This window comes from Arachis duranensis, chromosome 3, assembly GCF_000817695.3.
Source record: "Arachis duranensis cultivar V14167 chromosome 3, aradu.V14167.gnm2.J7QH, whole genome shotgun sequence".
Lineage (NCBI taxonomy): Eukaryota > Viridiplantae > Streptophyta > Magnoliopsida > Fabales > Fabaceae > Arachis > Arachis duranensis.
In genome coordinates, this window is record NC_029774.3 from 607,236 (window position 1) to 621,977 (window position 14,742).

Below are 14,742 nucleotides of genomic sequence, written 5' to 3' on the forward strand. Positions count from 1 at the left end.
AGCCGGCTCAGAAATCATTGGTGTCCCCTTCCTTGTCTCAAGCTTTGTTCCTTTCCTTCTTGCCATTTGTTTTAAAAAATTATTGGCTCTTTCTATTCAATTATGTGGGTCAAGGGATTATAAAATAAAATAGAAAACATATATCTTTAGTTTAAACATTTGTAATTTTAATTGGCGGTACAAGGACATTTGACAAAATCTAATTCCTGAAATTGAACAAATTTCAAAACATCCAGACAAGAGTAGCAAAGTAAATTAGAAATATCAAACCAGAGGACCACTAATTATGTTAGAACTTTAGGGGAAAACCTTTAAGTGCAGTAGAAGGAAAGTGACAATGGTCACCCCATATAATTGTTTACAATGACAAAGCTTTTACTGGTTCTGCTATGGTTCTATATAATATATATTCTTAAGATAGAATGTTCTCTAATCATCGTCAGAACTCAGAAAGCACTCCATGTGCCCCCAAAGGTTTTGATGTATTCGGTAATTCACCTTACAAACCCACTTAGTTTTGTATAATTACAGTTACATGTATGAATATGCATACATACACAAATGATAATAGATTAACGAGTAAGGAAATATCTAAAAATTATAGGTTGAATTTTAATTATATAAATCACGAATAAAATAAGAAAGATCATATTCTTACATTCAACAAAATTATAATTGAAAACCTTTCACTAGTACATGTGAAAAAAAATTGAATTAAAGAAAAAGTTGGCCACACCATTTAGAAAATTTTCATCAATCTTCTTTGCTAGATTCGACAGAGAGACATGATGATGCTAGTAAGTGGAGTGGTCCTTGGTTTTTTTTTAGTTCTTGCTGTCGTTATTGGCACTGCATTGGAAAGCTGAGCTCATGCCCTGTGACTATGGAGAGCTATGGGGTGTATATTGATCATTATTTGATCTTTAACATTAAATGGATTCGAGCTGCAGATGGTGTTAGGAATGGATATGACAAGCAACTCACTAGTAGATACCATTAGGAGGTTATTTCGATGTGGAAGCAAAAATAAAAGAAAGCCTTATAGTCCCACATCCGTGGTGGAGCATATTATAGCACGGTAAGCTGTCCTATATAAAGAGACCAACGAGAACTTCAAAACTATCTTTGCGCTTGGGGCAATGACGCAGCTAGTGAGGTTCTAACCGAGGCGCGTCTATTGCTGGTTGAAAACTATTTCCAAACCCCCTCTTAGGCCTGGGTTTGGCCCAGGCCTTCGAGAATTTCTGGAAGGGCTCCTTTTTGGTAAAGCCCTACAAGTTTAGTTTCAAAATTTATTTTTATCTTTATGTTAAAGCTAGTGTTAGTACTAAATAGGAAACAGGATAGATAGTGATAACACTGATACATGCGTGTGATTTGCACTCTTAGATAGAATTGATCTCTGCTAAGTTTATTTCTTGTAACTTCTGGCACCAATTAATCAGAAGAACATGAGTTGCTTAAAATTGGTTTCTGCGTAACTCTCAAGCCTACCAGTGATCTTAATTGTAACAAGGTGAAGCCGTGTAGTATAGACTTTTGTCATTAGTTAAAAAGGGTGGACAGTATAAAATAAAATCATCAGTTAACAAAGTCAATCCTAAGATAAATTGAAAAAAACTTCAGTCAACACGACATGATCAAACAGATATTTGAGTTAGGAGATCAATTCCAATTGCTTATATGATTATACCCTACCTTTGTTAGCGTTTGACTGTTTTTCCCATCATCACCATAGCGACGATACAGTGCTAACCAAATATTGTCTAATTAATAGAGAATACAAAGGAGTACATAATTTTCTCCGTTCCAACTGGAATCCTAACTTATTTCTCCAACATAATTTATTGCAGATTGTTAATATTGCAATTAAGGGGAATAATAATAGTATAAGTTGTATAACACATGCAATCCATTTAACAGAATAAATTAATGACAAATAATTTAGAGCACATGGCTTAGAGGGTCAAACAAAATGTTTTACACTTACATCAGATCTGGAATGACAACACAGTAGTGACCGACAGCCATCTAAAACAACAAAATATGAAAATAAAAAACAAAAAATAAAAATCTATAAAAGGCCTTCAACATGTCTAGTAGCACAAAGCTATTAAAAATACACAAATTGCCCATATGTAATTCCAACTAATCAATCAATAGACACACCTTAGAGCACGTGCTGATTTTGGAATTGGGCTAAATTCCTATTGGCTACGAACATTTTCACAATGTATGCAAAACCAAGAGTAAAATATGCGTTATGGCCCCATGATGGGTTAGTGGAACACTTTTAAGACCAGAAAATAAACCCTTCTGAAACGTTTGTAGTATAATAGTAGTATACAACCCCATTACTGCATAAGCTCAACTTGCAACAGGTTTAGCAATGACTTTCTTAATGGCTTCAGCATATGTCCTGTGCTGATAGGTCAGTGTGGACTCAAGCAGGTCCCAAAGTGAGGTCTTTGGGTTCCATCCTGTGAGAGGAACAACAAAACCATAAAAAAATAAAGAAGCTTGACAACTTGAATATCAAATTCGATTAATGAATGAATGAATGAATGAGGAAACCTACCAAGTTGCCTGTTTATTGTGGTCATGTCAGGAATTCTCTTGTCGCTATCGTCATATCCCTCGCCATAAAATTCTTTCGAGCTGACGTCGATTGTAGGCGTCTCTGGAGGTTGTTCTCCACTTACCTTTGAGTATACCTGTAGAATTAAAGGTTAATAATTCTTGAATCCCCAGAAGGAGTAACGTGCATGCATTCTGATATGCAATGGTGAATAATTTGATCATTTCACCTTAATCATCATTTCAGCAAGCTGCCGAACTGTAACCTCATTGTTGGGGTTACCCACATTGAAGATATGTCCATTAGCCCTGGCAGGGTTTTCCTGTTAACAATAAAAGGTAACAACAGTTTAAGAAGGACTTCCACAAAGATCAAACGATCAGAAATTCAGAATGAAAAATAAAAGTCAACACTAGGGGTATGAGAACCTACAATCATCAGTGTTACAGCTTCAATAGCATCCTTGATGTAAACAAAGGTTCTCTGGGATTGGCCACCGTCCACTAGCTTGAGGGGCTGCCCTCTGAGAAGATTCTGCAAAAATGAATAAAGGAAAAAAAAATTGGATAATATTGGCAAAGAAGGCAAAGTAATAAAACACCTACAAACTCCTAGAGCCAAATAAATGTAGCTTACATTGCTAAAGCATGCAAGAACCCGGGGAACACCCTCACTAGGACCATCAACGCCAGGAATGAAATCCATTCTAGGTCCAATCCAATTAAAAGGCCTCACAATTGTGAACTCCATACCATTTTCAGCACCCTCAGCTGTCAATGATCACAATGTCACTGAGACTATTCAATCCAATATTGGAAATGATCCCTGTCCTTATATAGATATAAGAGGAAAGAAGTTCAGCTCACCATAAATCAGCCTCTCAATCAACTGCTTTGCACAGGCATAGGACCATCTCTGCTTCTCAATCGAACCAAAAATGCATGGAGACTCATCTTCTTTAAGAACGTAGTATGCAGGATCCTATCACCACACAATATTGTGAACAGTATATAGCACAGTTGATCAGCTCATCACAAAAAGAAACAAGCAAAGCACTCCCTATATCTCAATACAAAATATGAAAAGGCAAACGAAACAGACAAAATGACAGAAAGGGACAGTCCATTTTTAAAAAAGTCCCCCATCATTTCCCAAATAACCTGAATAATAAAAAGCCAAGAAACCCAATCTTAAAAAGGAACAATCATATGCATATTTAGGACATTACACAAATCACAACATGTCAATGTCCTTTTAACTTAAAAAAACTCTCTATTCCCTTTTTATTTGTTAAAGATACATAACAAAAAGTGACTGTAACATATAAAAGAAAACAGAGGTAGTATCATGCAATTTTATAAGGGAGCTTAATTTGGGGAGGTGTGATGGGATTCGCACCGACACATTTTTAACACTTTTGTACTGTTAAAAAACAAATACTTTGAATAATATGCATAGATCTGGAAGAAGCTTCCTTTACCAAACAAAGAAAGATTTAAAAAAATAAAATAAAATAAAATCAACAAGAAAAGGAAAGGTTACCTGACGAAGAGGACTATCTTTGGGGAGAAAGCTTCCAATCGTTTTCCCATACACTTCACAAGTAGAGAAGTGAATAAGCCTCTTGTTATTCTCAGAGCAGTACTTCACCTGAAACAGAAACAACACATCAAAAATCAAAATCACACATCTCATTCAGCTCCAACATGAATGTTTGGTCTTTAATTATTTACAATTTGACCTAATCACACGAAGAACACGTACCACAGGGAGAGCATCGATGAAGTTGCTGTAAATTGTGTCAAGGGGACGGGTATTGTAATCCGCAGGGGTGCAAATTGCAGCCAGATTTATCGTCTGAAAAACACACACACACAAATGTTCAATTTCAATTTCGCAATGTAAGCACAAATCCAAGAACAATAACATCAATAATTATAGAATGCAGTTAGATTCGAGCTATATTACACATCAAATTGGCATTCTGCGAACATATCCAAGAACATAAAAAGCTTCAATTACGATAAATTAGGGCATTTAATTAAGAAATAAATTACCAGATCCGACATCTTGATGAGACCTTCGAGCCTTGAATCGTGCTTGATGTTGAGTCGGTGGAAGGTGATGCGACCGTGCCATGGAAGGTTATCGGGCTCCAAGAGGTGCTTGATCTTGTCGTTGTAGACATCCAATGCGAGAACCTTGTGCTGCGTTTCGGACATGAGCTTCTCGCAAAGGTGTGAGCCAATGAACCCTCCGGCACCGATCATGCAGATCGTTAATGGCTTTATCGGGTTCCCATCCAGATCCACGCGAGCTGAGGCACCAACAGAAGCAGAAGAAGCCATTATGTTGTTGCTTTTCTTTGTTTCTTTGGAGAGTGAGGTGTGTCTCTCTTTAGAGGTGGTTGTTATGGGAAAATGACGAGTAACGAAGTGTGTGAGGTGTGCGCTATTTATATATAGTTAGAATGAAGAAGAGGGAAGAAGGAACAAGAAGAAGAAGAAGCGAAAGAAGAAGAAGAAGAAAATGTAGAGAATCAGGAGAGGGAAAAGAAAAGAATATGATTGGGACACCCTTGCGGTCGCGCCACTTTCTTACTCTCATCACTGCGCGCGTGTATCTCTCTTCACTTCTTTTCCTTATACAAAAAATTAACCATTAAATTAATGAAAAAATATAAAAACTTAATTATGTTTTTCTTGAAAAATTGTTTAAATAATATATAAAAAATAATTTATAAATAAGTTATTTTATATTTGGATTTTTAATTTTAAAATTGTGTATTTTATAAAAATATGATAAAAGATAATAATATTATGAGAGAAGTTATTTTTTTAACTTTTCTATAAAAACATTTCTAATGGCCAAAATATGAGTCCCTGTTCCTGACAAAAGTAGAGGCTCACCGTTGGAGAAGAAAAAAAAATGAATGAGTTCATGCGTGATTTTCAACAGAAGAGAGTCTCTCTAAATAGAAATTTTTATCATCTAATAATAATTTGTCATGTGGCAAGTTATTATAAAATAAATAATTATATAAATTTATAATTAATTTATTAATAATTATAATAATTGGTCACAATAGAGACTAAAGTTAGTTTATCCTAATGAAGAAGAAAAAGATACTTTGAGTTCTTATTTACTGTTTATGACGCAAAAGCTGACGTGGAGTTACTTTTTATGACAGGTATCCCATAATTAGGGACTGAAATGAATTCTCTACTGAAGATGGTCTAAGCTCCTAAATAACTCTTTCAAAAATTGCAAGGTTTTAAAAATTGCACCAGACATTAATACTGTAACTTTTTATAAGTCAAAAGCTAAGTGGATATGTCGGATAGTAATAAAAAAAATATGTCAGATGTTCAATTCAATAAGTATACAAATGATTATGTTGATTATTTTTAATTGGATGATTATTATTTTTTATTCGATTTATCCATGCACAGTTAATAATGGTTGGATGTTCAATTCATTAGGTGTGCGTTATTATAGTGTTAAGATTTAGAAGGTAATTTAAAAGTGGAATATTTTTATACTTTATTAAGTTAATTTTAGAATTTATTATTCATGTTATTTATAAAAATTATTATCTACTTAATAAAATTTTAAATTAATTAATGATATAAAATATATATTAAAATTAGATTGAAGGATATTTATATTATACAAATATATAATAACTAATTAAATAATTAATTTTTATTTGCAACTATAAAATTCATGAATCATATTTAATTTAGCATGGAGGTTAGGTAATTATTATATATCTTCAAAGGGAATCGTTTAATGGAGGGTAGTTATTGGATTTGTAATATTGTAAGTTGTCTTTTATTTTATGCTTTATTAAAGTTAATTGAGTATTTTTTTTTAAAGAGTTTTATTATATATTTAAATATTTTTATCAGTTTAATTCAATTAAATTAGCTAAAATGTAACAAAAATATCTACATAAGTATGTGTGAATTATGTACCTTTTTTTGTGTGTTTTTTTATCGTTCTTCTATTTTTGATATTATTGTTGTTTTTTTATTATTATTTTTCTTTTTTTTCCTTTTTATTTAGTGTTATTATAGTTTTTTTTATTCTTGAAAAAATAAATTAAGAAGGATAAAATAAAAAAGAAAAAAAAAGAAGATGATAATAATGATAAAGATAAAAAAAGAGAAAAATTTAAAATTGTATATAATTTATCAAAAAATAATATCAAAACTTTTTTAAGATCGGCATAGGAAATTTTTGAATTTGAATACTAAAATTTCTTAACAGTAATACAAAAAAAATTTTAACTAATTGAAAATTATCAGAAATGAAAATAATATCAAAATTTTTTTAAAATAACACCGAAATTTTTTAATCGTAACACCAAAATTTCGACTAATATATTTTCTTTTTTTCTTTCTATTATATCTTATTTTTGTCTTTATTTTTCTTTTTTCTGTATCTTTTCATGTTTTACTTAAAAAATAAAAAATTTAATTTAAACAAAATTATTTTTAAAGTTGAATTGTATATTCCTAAATTCTAAACAACAAATTGTTTTGTAATATAACGTAGAGATCAATTTAAATTATGTATTTATCGTGATAAAATTTTGAAATTTATATAATTAATTTCGGTATTATTATTATTATATTTTTATGTTTTATATAATTAATGTTGGTGTCTTTTTATCATCATCATTATTTTTTTATTCTTTTTTTTCTATAATTTTTTTAAATACACAAATAAATAAGTAAATAAGAACCACAAAATATAAGCAGTTTAAATAATTTATTGCAAATTTGACACGTGAAAAGAGATAAAATGATATCATAAAATTTATAATTTTTTGTACGAATTTGGATCCTCTAAATTTTTATTTTTATTTTAAAGAATAAAATGTGATCTCTCATCATTTATTTTATAAGTGAAATTAAAAAAATATAAAAAAAACTATTTAAATGTGCGAAATTATAAATTATCTTCAAAAATAAAAATTCAAAATTTAAAAGATTCAAATTCTTTTTTGACATTTACATCAAATATAGACCAAATTAAATGATACAAACATCAAACAAAACACAACTACTAAACCAGCACAGGTTATAAGTAGACATTATTAGTCAATTTATGGTAAATGATTTTGTATATCAAAGTTTTATAATGTGACCGTCAATATCTACTTTGTCATTTTCAAATATATAGTGAAACTTTTATTGAACAATGTTAGATATAGTCAATATAATTTGATGTATCATGCGCTATATGTAATAATTTCATAGCATTCCCTTTCAAAATAATAATAATAATAATAATAATAATAATAATAATTTCATGGCATTTAAACAATATGATGCGACTTCATCGTGATTTATTGAGTTTAATTATTTTATATAATAGCATATTACTTGATATAGTTCACAAAAATACAAGTAACAACGCTATCAGCGTGGTGAATTAAATATAGTTTGAATGAAAATATCTAACTCGTTTTGGCGTTAGGATGCTACTATCTTTTGACTAATTTTGGATTATTGATATTGCTATTTTATTATTTTATTATTGGTTTAGTTAAAGATATCTAAAAACATTGGTTAAGAATATTAAAATAAAAGATCAATAATGTTTAATAATAAAAAATGATTTGTAATATTGTTAAGAAACGTCCTTAACAACACATTTTTATTATTACTATCTAAAAATAGTAAAATTAAAATATTTGCACTTCAATGTGTTTATTTGGGCATCATTATTTTAATAAAAAAAGATTTTTTTAATAAAAAATATTTTTTTTATTTTTTAGCATGTTTGTCAAATTTCGAGTAGTAAAAGTAAAAATACTAGAACTAACTTGGGTTGGTTGAGTCGGGAGTTCGAACCTCGCCTTATGCATGCAGCAACTCATTGGCCAGCGGCAGACCCTTAAATGGAGCTCAGATCCGCGACGGATTAGTCCTTAACCCGTCGGGTTGGGAGATACAATTTGGGTAAACAAAAAAAAAAGTAAAAGTACTAAAAAAATCATAAAAATATCTTTTTTAAAAAGCTGTAATTTACATCTTTTTTTAAAGATCTTTTTTCTTAAAAAAAGATATTTTTATGTAATAAATAAACAAAAAATACTTTTATATTATTATATATAAACATAGTCACCAAAAAAAAAATATCCAAACATAATTGATAAATAAAAAGATCTTTTTGTATGAGATACCAAAATATAAAATTACTTTTACTTTTTTATAAGATCTTTTAAAAAGAGATAACTCGAATTTTTTTTTAAAAGTTCATCCAAACAAATCCAATATCTGCAGAAATTATCTACAACGAAAGAGATTAATAAAAATCCGCAAAATTTTATGAAGACGGATATCCATCAACACGAATAAATAGATGCGAGAGAAGATTGAGTATTTGTTCTACAGAAATTTATAAAAAAAAATGTACTTAAATATCTTTATACATATAAGTTGTATAAGTAATTATAATTCATTTTATTTGTTTAAATTATATTTGATTTAATATATTTAGTTAAATTATATATAACTTTTTTATAACAAAAAAAATAAAACTTAATATTTATAAATATCCATCGATATCTGTTTTTTCCAAAAAAAAACGAGAATTTATGGCAAAAATGAGAGAAAAACAAAAGGTATTTTACTAAATAAAAATGAGAGACGAAAAATGAAAACTCATTACCATCCCTATTACTACGTGCTAAAGTGCTAAATAGTGAAAAATAAAATTAAGAAGAGAAAAAAATAGAGTTCGATCACCGTCATATAGTCATATTATCATGGGAACACGTGAAAATTAAGGAGAAAGAGATAGACACGGTTAGTGGCGTAGCCATAAGCCATGAGCTGTACAAGTTTCATGCTCACGTGCTTCATACACTATCTCACATATTCACATAAATTTCCAAATTTAAAAGAATAAATCTCCTTTTATTTCATTCACGCGCCCAACCTTCACCACGCTCTTAATCCTGTCTTGGAATAGGGCAACCACGATTAGAGGGAAATAAAAAAATCTAAGAACTTTTACAAAATTAGTAAATTTTCTAGATATAAAAAAATTCTTCTAACTATAAACCTACATTTTTTTTGGTCGTGAACCTGCATTCTTAAATGTTTATTCAATTAGGATAAAGTTTGATATTTCACAAAAGTTTTAAAAATATTCTTAAGTTTTATTTTATTTTAATTTTATTTTAAAAGTTTTCAATTTGCATAAAAAATATTCTCGACGGCTAAATTTTTAAAAAATTTAAGATTAATCTAACAATAATGTATAAAAATTATACTTGATTTGCTTATATTGAGGGTTATTCTTATGAAATTGTTGTTGAATTGATTTTTTTTTAAATTAGCTGCCAGTGATATATTTGACGCAAATCGAAAACTTTTGATACAAAATTGAAACAAAATAAAATTTAAGGATAATTTTAAAATTTTTGTCAAACTTTAGAGACAGAAAACATACTTTACTCGATAAAAGTGTTTTTGTTTTCTGTCAGTTATAACACATAAATCACAATGATAAAAATTCTTTTTTGTCAAGTGACAATCTCCAATCCTAAGTATTACAATACACCTACACTACACACTTTTTTATACAATATTTCAGAATTTATATTTAACACTTAATGTACTCACTAAGATTTAAACTCGGATATAGTATATCAAGAAGCATATGATTTAAAAGTTAAGTAAAAGTTTATGCAGCTTTGTTTTTGTTTAGTTTAACAGCTTGTTATATGTACCAAAAATGTCATCATCCTCTAGTTTATTGTTTAGCCCATCTCAACGTCCTATGTGTAAGTTACAAACGAAAGTAACCTTCAGCGTGTTGACAAAAATTAATGGGCCACTTGATAAGCCATATTACTTAAGGGTTCTTAGAAATGGTAGGTTTTATTACAAAAAAGATTTTGCTATCCTCTACTTTAAGGATATTGATACACGCAGCTGAAGTTTAGCTCAATTAGTTAAATCATATATTTTTTAATATATTGTATTTGAATTTAAATTTTGGTGAATGTATCAAATGTTGAATATAAATTTTTAAATATTGTGTAGATAAATGTGTAGTGTGAATATATTGTGATATCTAAGATTGAAAGTTGCCCAATTTATTTTTAATATATATTCATATTCTAATATATATTTTATACTGATAACTGATTTTAGTGTACATATAATATAATTAATATTTTAAATTTTAAACTCTAAATCCTAAATCTCAAACTCTAAATCTAAATTATTGATATAAAATTAAAATTTATTTAAGGACGAACCAATTATTGTTCTCAGAAATTTTATTACTCTATCTCAAATAGTATTCCCTCCTATAAAATTAAAGATGCATCATCACACATTTTAACCAACATCCAACTTAATATTGACAATAACCAATAAACTCTTTATTGGAATATCTTGATTACCCTAAAACATATTTAAATATTTGGCTTTATTGTTTTCTTTTATTTTTATGTTTCTTCAAATGCTCCCCAACTTGTTGTGTTGAGTTTTCTCGTAAATTTTTTTTTTCAATAAGAACTAGTATTTAACTATAATTTTCAAAGTGCTTAAAAAAATTGGTTTCTTTTATGGAAAGCTTGCATTAGAACGTTTGTTAATAAAACTCTTAAATATAATATCGAGTTTCATTTAAGAGAGTTGATGGACATTATTCCAAATATTTGATTTTAAAATGGTAGGGAAGAATCAAATCTCAAAAGAAATAAGGAACAAGCACAAATAAAATCCATCAAACAAAGAGGAACAAACACAGATGATAGAGTATCTATGCTTCTATATTAGTCTCTTCTTTATTCATGAACATCCCAGATTGAGTTTCAAATATAATTCAAATTATTTTATCTATATACTGTGGCACCATCATTATCACTTTCGTAAGAAATTCACATTTTTTATTTTTCCAAAGCAGCGTCGAATTCAGAATAAGAATATAGTACATATACTATATGAATTTTCTATATTGTCACATCACACTCTGTTTTCAGAGACTTTAGGACTCGTTGGTGGTGAAAAGTTTCCAAAAGGGTGGTGCCATTGCCACATAAGAAGCATAGAAACGTCTCTGGCTTTTGACACGTAGATCATCCACTTGCATGCAAAATTCAAGACATACAAGTGTACGTCTAAAACACCAATAAGGACTTAGCAGAATTATCTGTTAAGAGTAATTAGTGTATGTACGCAATCATATTTATTAGCAGAACATTAATATACCTATTTCTTATTTTTTTTGTGTTGTTCAATTTGGTCATCTTGACTCATTCTAAGAGTCTCTGAAGTGGATAGGCACATTGATGAGTGTCTTTGGGTGGTTGGTTATGTTTACACAATTTGGTGGCTTCTATGTTTTGTGGCTGCACTAGGTGGTTTTCATGGACAGGAATCACCAGCAGGAGTGAGGGAGTGACTGCACTTCACCCTGTTCTTCTTCTTCCTGGGATTTTCAATGGTGGCTTGGAACTCTGGGAAGGGAGGCCTTGTGCTCAACCACTTTTCAGAAATCCATTGTGGCCTCCTACTTTTGCTCAATTCTTCGAAAGGTATCAATTTCAATGCATTCATTTTTCAGTGTACCAAATTAGTTAATCATAATACATTTAGGGTGGCAATGGTTCAGGATGTTGTGAAATCTGTTTTCTCCATTTTCCTTCACAAAATCCTGGCTTAAGCGAACGAGTAAGTTGACTACTCGACTAATTCATGTTGGTTGACGTATACGTTTATAAATAGAGCGTATCCATATAATTTTCTACCTCATTTTTGTCTCCAATTAAACATACCCTTAGAGTTATTAGCTATAGTGTTTTTGGCAATTTGACATGGCCTAATTTTAATTCTAGTTGAGAAGTAGTGACTTGTGAGTTGTCCATTGTTGGTGTCATAATAGTACTGTGAATCGATTCAATTCCATATACTATAATCTTTTTTTGTGCCGTGGAATTCAGGCCTCTGTGCTATTTAGAACATCTTTCTCTGCATAATGAAACTGGAATGGATCCACCAGGCATTAGAGTGAGGGCAGTACCTGGGCTTGTTGCTGCAGATAACTTTGCTCCTGCTTATTCCTTTTGGTCTCTGTTAATTCAAATTTGGCAAAAATTGGATATGAAGGGAAGAACTTGTACATGACTTCCTATGACTGGAGACTTTCTTTCCAAAATACCGAGGTTCAATTATTATTTCAAGAGTCTTTTCTATTTGAAACTGACAAAAATTTTCTCATTATAATTTCTGGAGAAGTATAATAGTCCATCATTTTTTGGCAAGACATTTGATCAAATTAAGGTTGTACATTTATATCTTGTTTTATAAGGCATTTGATCATTGAGACTCTGTTTACATGTTTTAGAACAATAATGTTTTCGGGCATCAACAGGAAATTGCATGTGATGATGTATGGACTGAACATGATGAGATGAGCAGAGAAAGCACCCAAAAAGTTGCTACAGAAAAGGTTTACACAGCAAGAACTGTTATTGATCTGCTTAATTTTGCAGCTTCAAAAACGATGAAGCGTGCTAAGGCTCACTTCTATCATGGAATTGCAGAGAACTTAGATGATCCAAAATATGCTCATTACAGATACTGGTCCAATCCACTTGAAACCAAGTAAGGATAGTGTTAATGTTGCAAGTGTGAGGAGTGCATGAAGTTAGTTCATATCAAAGAAAGCAAGGAAGAATGAGGAGTTTACACTTTAAGATTTTGAGTTGGATTGGATGCGGTGTCTTCTCATCTTATGTTATCTTAATTGGTTCTTTCTCAAAATCTCTTCGGTGATAAACAACCATGTGACATATACTCAAAATAACTCATCAATATCACTCACTAATAAGAATAATATAGATTTGTTGGTGGAATTTGATACAATCTTCTGTAGATATCTGCTACGAAGAAATTAAAAAGGTGGTTGCATGTTCATGGTTGTTTTCAAGAGGTCATCACCTCTTAATTACACTATATACTATTCCATTAAAATAGTTAACTGCGGTACATACAAATTCCGGTTACACTGTTTATATGGATAACTATAAATATATCTAATCAACATAGTTAAAACTTAAAGTTGAACAATTACATACCCTTTTTATTTGTACTTGCAATTATTAAATCAAGCAAGGAAAAAGGGCGAAAAGTTTTCTCTAGCACCATTATATAACACATTAACACCTCAATTATGAATGTATCACAAATGCCCATGCGAATATTCAAATTATGTGGCCGAAATGCTTGTGGGGCCTCCTGGGAAAACAGGTGTGACAGGATCAGAAATCATTTCGACCACAACAACATACTTTATTAGGAAAAGATAGATATAATGATTACCAATAAAACAAGTTTGAAAATAGTTCCTGCAAACACATTATTAAACCAAAACCTATTTTATGTTTTCATATTAGAACATTGCTAATATCTGATTAGCAAAGGATAATAATAGTATACAAGTATAATAATCCGTGCATAATATGTGATAAAATTAAAATTAAAATTTTAACTTATTTTATTAAAATTAATTTAAATTATAATAATTTGATTAATAAAAAATATATATTATGCATTTAAAATAATTTTTTAATTTAATATTAAATGTATAAACTCTAATGTAATTATTAATCGTTTTTATTAATTTATATTTTTAATAAATTAGACCTATATACTCAATATCAAATTAAATAATTTAGTAATATTTAAATTCTCTAATAAATATTTATATGTTGTTTTACTTATTTTACTGTGAAGTAAAAATATATAAAAATGAGCTTAAAATGAATAATAATAAATTAGTAGTGAATTCAAATACACAATTTTTTTAATAAATAGTAAAGAATTTAAAATCAATAAAAAATAATTTAACACTTTTTTTTGATGATTGTAAAATATATACCTGAAATAATATTATAATAATTTTAATATTCTCAAGATGTAAATGTGGAATAAGAATGTATTACCAATTAACACCTAAAATTTTTAATTTTTTTAATTGATAATAATAAATTTTAATAAATTTGATTAAGAAATTTAGATATAACCTTTTTATTATAAGCTCTCAAAAACTTTTCTATTATTCTATATACCGCGTTCAAAAAGAATGCTTTGACTCTTAGATCTAAACTCACAAATCGCAAAAAAAAAAAA

The 14,742-nt window shown here is 29.4% G+C and overlaps 2 protein-coding genes and 1 non-coding gene across 4 annotated transcripts; 2 read left to right on the plus strand and 1 right to left on the minus strand.

The window, feature by feature from the left end:
• The first annotated feature begins 1,121 nt into the window (after positions 1-1,121).
• Positions 1,122-1,271, plus strand: LOC127746092 (U4 spliceosomal RNA). The gene has a single exon (XR_008007712.1). It is a non-coding gene; the product is annotated as a U4 spliceosomal RNA (small nuclear RNA).
• Positions 1,272-1,915: 644 nt separating this feature from the next.
• LOC107476443 (UDP-D-apiose/UDP-D-xylose synthase 2) lies at positions 1,916-5,079 on the minus strand. Its single transcript, XM_016096257.3, has 9 exons — positions 4,636-5,079; positions 4,343-4,435; positions 4,121-4,228; positions 3,445-3,559; positions 3,215-3,348; positions 3,011-3,112; positions 2,808-2,900; positions 2,579-2,714; positions 1,916-2,480 (listed from the first exon to the last, which is right to left on the minus strand). Exons 1-9 carry the CDS (start codon positions 4,924-4,926, stop codon positions 2,368-2,370), a joined length of 1,185 nt encoding a protein of 394 aa, XP_015951743.1. The 5' UTR covers positions 4,927-5,079; the 3' UTR covers positions 1,916-2,367.
• A 6,782-nt stretch (positions 5,080-11,861) lies between these two features.
• Positions 11,862-13,427, plus strand: LOC107476523 (putative phospholipid:diacylglycerol acyltransferase 2). 2 transcript variants are annotated; one of them, XR_008007382.1, is made up of 3 exons: positions 11,862-12,146; positions 12,552-12,773; positions 12,983-13,427. XR_008007382.1 is itself a non-coding variant. In XM_052259666.1 (2 exons), exons 1-2 carry the CDS (start codon positions 12,732-12,734, stop codon positions 13,217-13,219), a joined length of 306 nt encoding a protein of 101 aa, XP_052115626.1. In that variant the 5' UTR covers positions 12,347-12,731; the 3' UTR covers positions 13,220-13,427. The 2 variants fall into 2 exon arrangements, 1 of the variants encoding a protein (XP_052115626.1); XM_052259666.1 differs by lacking the exon at positions 11,862-12,146 and having other exon boundaries at positions 12,347-12,773; positions 12,956-13,427.
• Positions 13,428-14,742: the final 1,315 nt, after the last annotated feature.

Excerpts from the sequence above, each read along its gene's own strand:
- LOC107476443 (XM_016096257.3), bottom strand. The coding sequence starts at position 4,926 with ATGGCTTCTTCTGCTTCTGTTGGTGCCTCAGCTCGCGTGGATCTGGAT. Across the intron at positions 4,229-4,342 it reads TCATCGATGCTCTCCCTGTG|GTGAAGTACTGCTCTGAGAA; the intron begins GTACGTGTTCTT and ends TTTCTGTTTCAG. Across the intron at positions 2,481-2,578 it reads CACAATAAACAGGCAACTTG|GATGGAACCCAAAGACCTCA; the intron begins GTAGGTTTCCTC and ends TTCCTCTCACAG.
- LOC107476523 (XM_052259666.1), top strand. The coding sequence starts at position 12,732 with ATGACTTCCTATGACTGGAGACTTTCTTTCCAAAATACCGAG. Across the intron at positions 12,774-12,955 it reads TTTCTTTCCAAAATACCGAG|AACAATAATGTTTTCGGGCA; the intron begins GTTCAATTATTA and ends TACATGTTTTAG.